Raw genomic sequence first — 1,691 nt, 5'->3', positions numbered from 1 at the left:
GTGTTAAATTACCAACAAGAAGTGCAGAAAGTGTATGAAATTATCAAACCTGCAAACTCTCTCTAAATATCACAATCCAAATGTGCACGTTGTCTCCTGCACCATTAAAATTTGGAATTTAATGTATTAATTTTTTTTGAAAGTTAAACTGATGCTAAAATTTAACACATTACAACATTATTTAAATAAAGACAAGAGTTTGATGACCAGATATGAGTATTATTTAGATCTCTTTGACTGACCCAGGCAACCTGACTACAGACCCACATTGTATGGAAAACTCATCAAAATCTTCAAAAGACTTTGTTGGACAGTTATTATATCAAACAATTTTGACTATACATTGTTCTCCTCTCTCGCAAAATGAATCTTAGCCTGGAGTGGTCTATTAATTTTTTACATTTAAAGTTGACCCTCTTAAAATCTAAATCTTAAACTAAAAGTCTGTCCTGATGTCTATATAGCACAGGGAATTTCAGTTTTTTGTATTACAACTTTCCTGAAGAAGGGGCCTGAGCTGCCTTGAAAGCTTGCATAGTGTAATCTTTTCAGTTAGCCAATAAAAGGTGTCATTTTGCTTGACTTCTAATTGAATTTATTATCATAATTCACTATTATACCATTTTGTGTACATAATACATATCAGTGAGTTCAACGTCAGATGTTAGTAAGTGGTATACCATACTGTCATATTGGTAGTCTATGGTTTTTGTTCAGTGCGTGAGGAGAAAGCAATGCAGTGAGACTCAGTGCACAATAGTAGATGGCAGAGTCACTCAAAGTTAGACCCAAAATTGTGAGTTCAGTGAAATCTTGTCCTGCTCTTGAAGAAAAACGTTCCTTATAAAAATCTGCAGCATGTTCATAACTACTGGCAGAACGGGCTCCTTTGGTTAAAATGTATTGCATTGTTTGTTTAGGATACATTCTGTACCAAAAGAGATATACACTGCTGTCACTTGTTGAGTAGTTGCAATAAATTGTCACTGCAGTGGATTCTGATCCAATGATTTTTGTTTGAATATTGGAGACTGAATATCCTGATCCTGTTTTTAAACCTAGAAGAGAAATAATAAAAATAGACAAACTATAAACAGAGAAAATATTACAGGTTTAGTACAACATGAAGAAGTGGCAGTCCATACCTGCTAAAACAGCAAAAATAATTATCACACAGGTAAAATATTTTTTCTTTTCACAATATAAGGAAAAATCATGTAGCATCATTGTGTACTATTTCAGTTTGTTGCACAACTCTCTGAAAAATGTCTTATATCAAACACGTGTCTGTGCCTGTAAAAATATGTTAGATATGTATGTAAACGAACATCCTGAGGAAAGGATGGGCGTGTTGTTAAGATACCAGTTGTTGTCTTTAAAATAAAACCACAAACCACATACTGAGATGGTAATGCTTAAAATTCAGTTAGAGGTTTGGTGAGATTACGTAAGCAAAAATACAATTTTAAACCCAAGAATTTATCTTTCTATATTTATTTGTTAATAATTTTTGACACATTTTATAAAGTTTGGTAGCCTGACTGGCTGGTATATACTGATGACATGTCACCAAAATAGCTCTGACCTACCAAGGCATGGACTGTACAACACCTCAGAATGTGTCCTGTGCTGTCTAGTACTAGGACATTAGTACCAGGTCCTCTAACTCCTGTAAACTTTGAGGTGGAGCC

General features: G+C 34.0%; 1 gene segment (V, D, J or C); it reads right to left on the bottom strand.

Moving 5' to 3' along the window:
* Positions 1-589: 589 nt before the first annotated feature.
* Positions 590-1,242, bottom strand: LOC120534973. The segment is given in 2 exon segments: positions 590-1,058; positions 1,146-1,242. Coding segments are annotated over 2 exon segments (453 nt in total).
* Between the last annotated feature and the right edge of the window lie 449 nt (positions 1,243-1,691).

Source organism: Polypterus senegalus, chromosome 9 (genome assembly GCF_016835505.1).
Source record: "Polypterus senegalus isolate Bchr_013 chromosome 9, ASM1683550v1, whole genome shotgun sequence".
Lineage (NCBI taxonomy): Eukaryota > Metazoa > Chordata > Cladistia > Polypteriformes > Polypteridae > Polypterus > Polypterus senegalus.
Note: the sequence above shows the minus strand (reverse complement) of the source record. Positions and strands in the feature narration are given on the sequence as shown.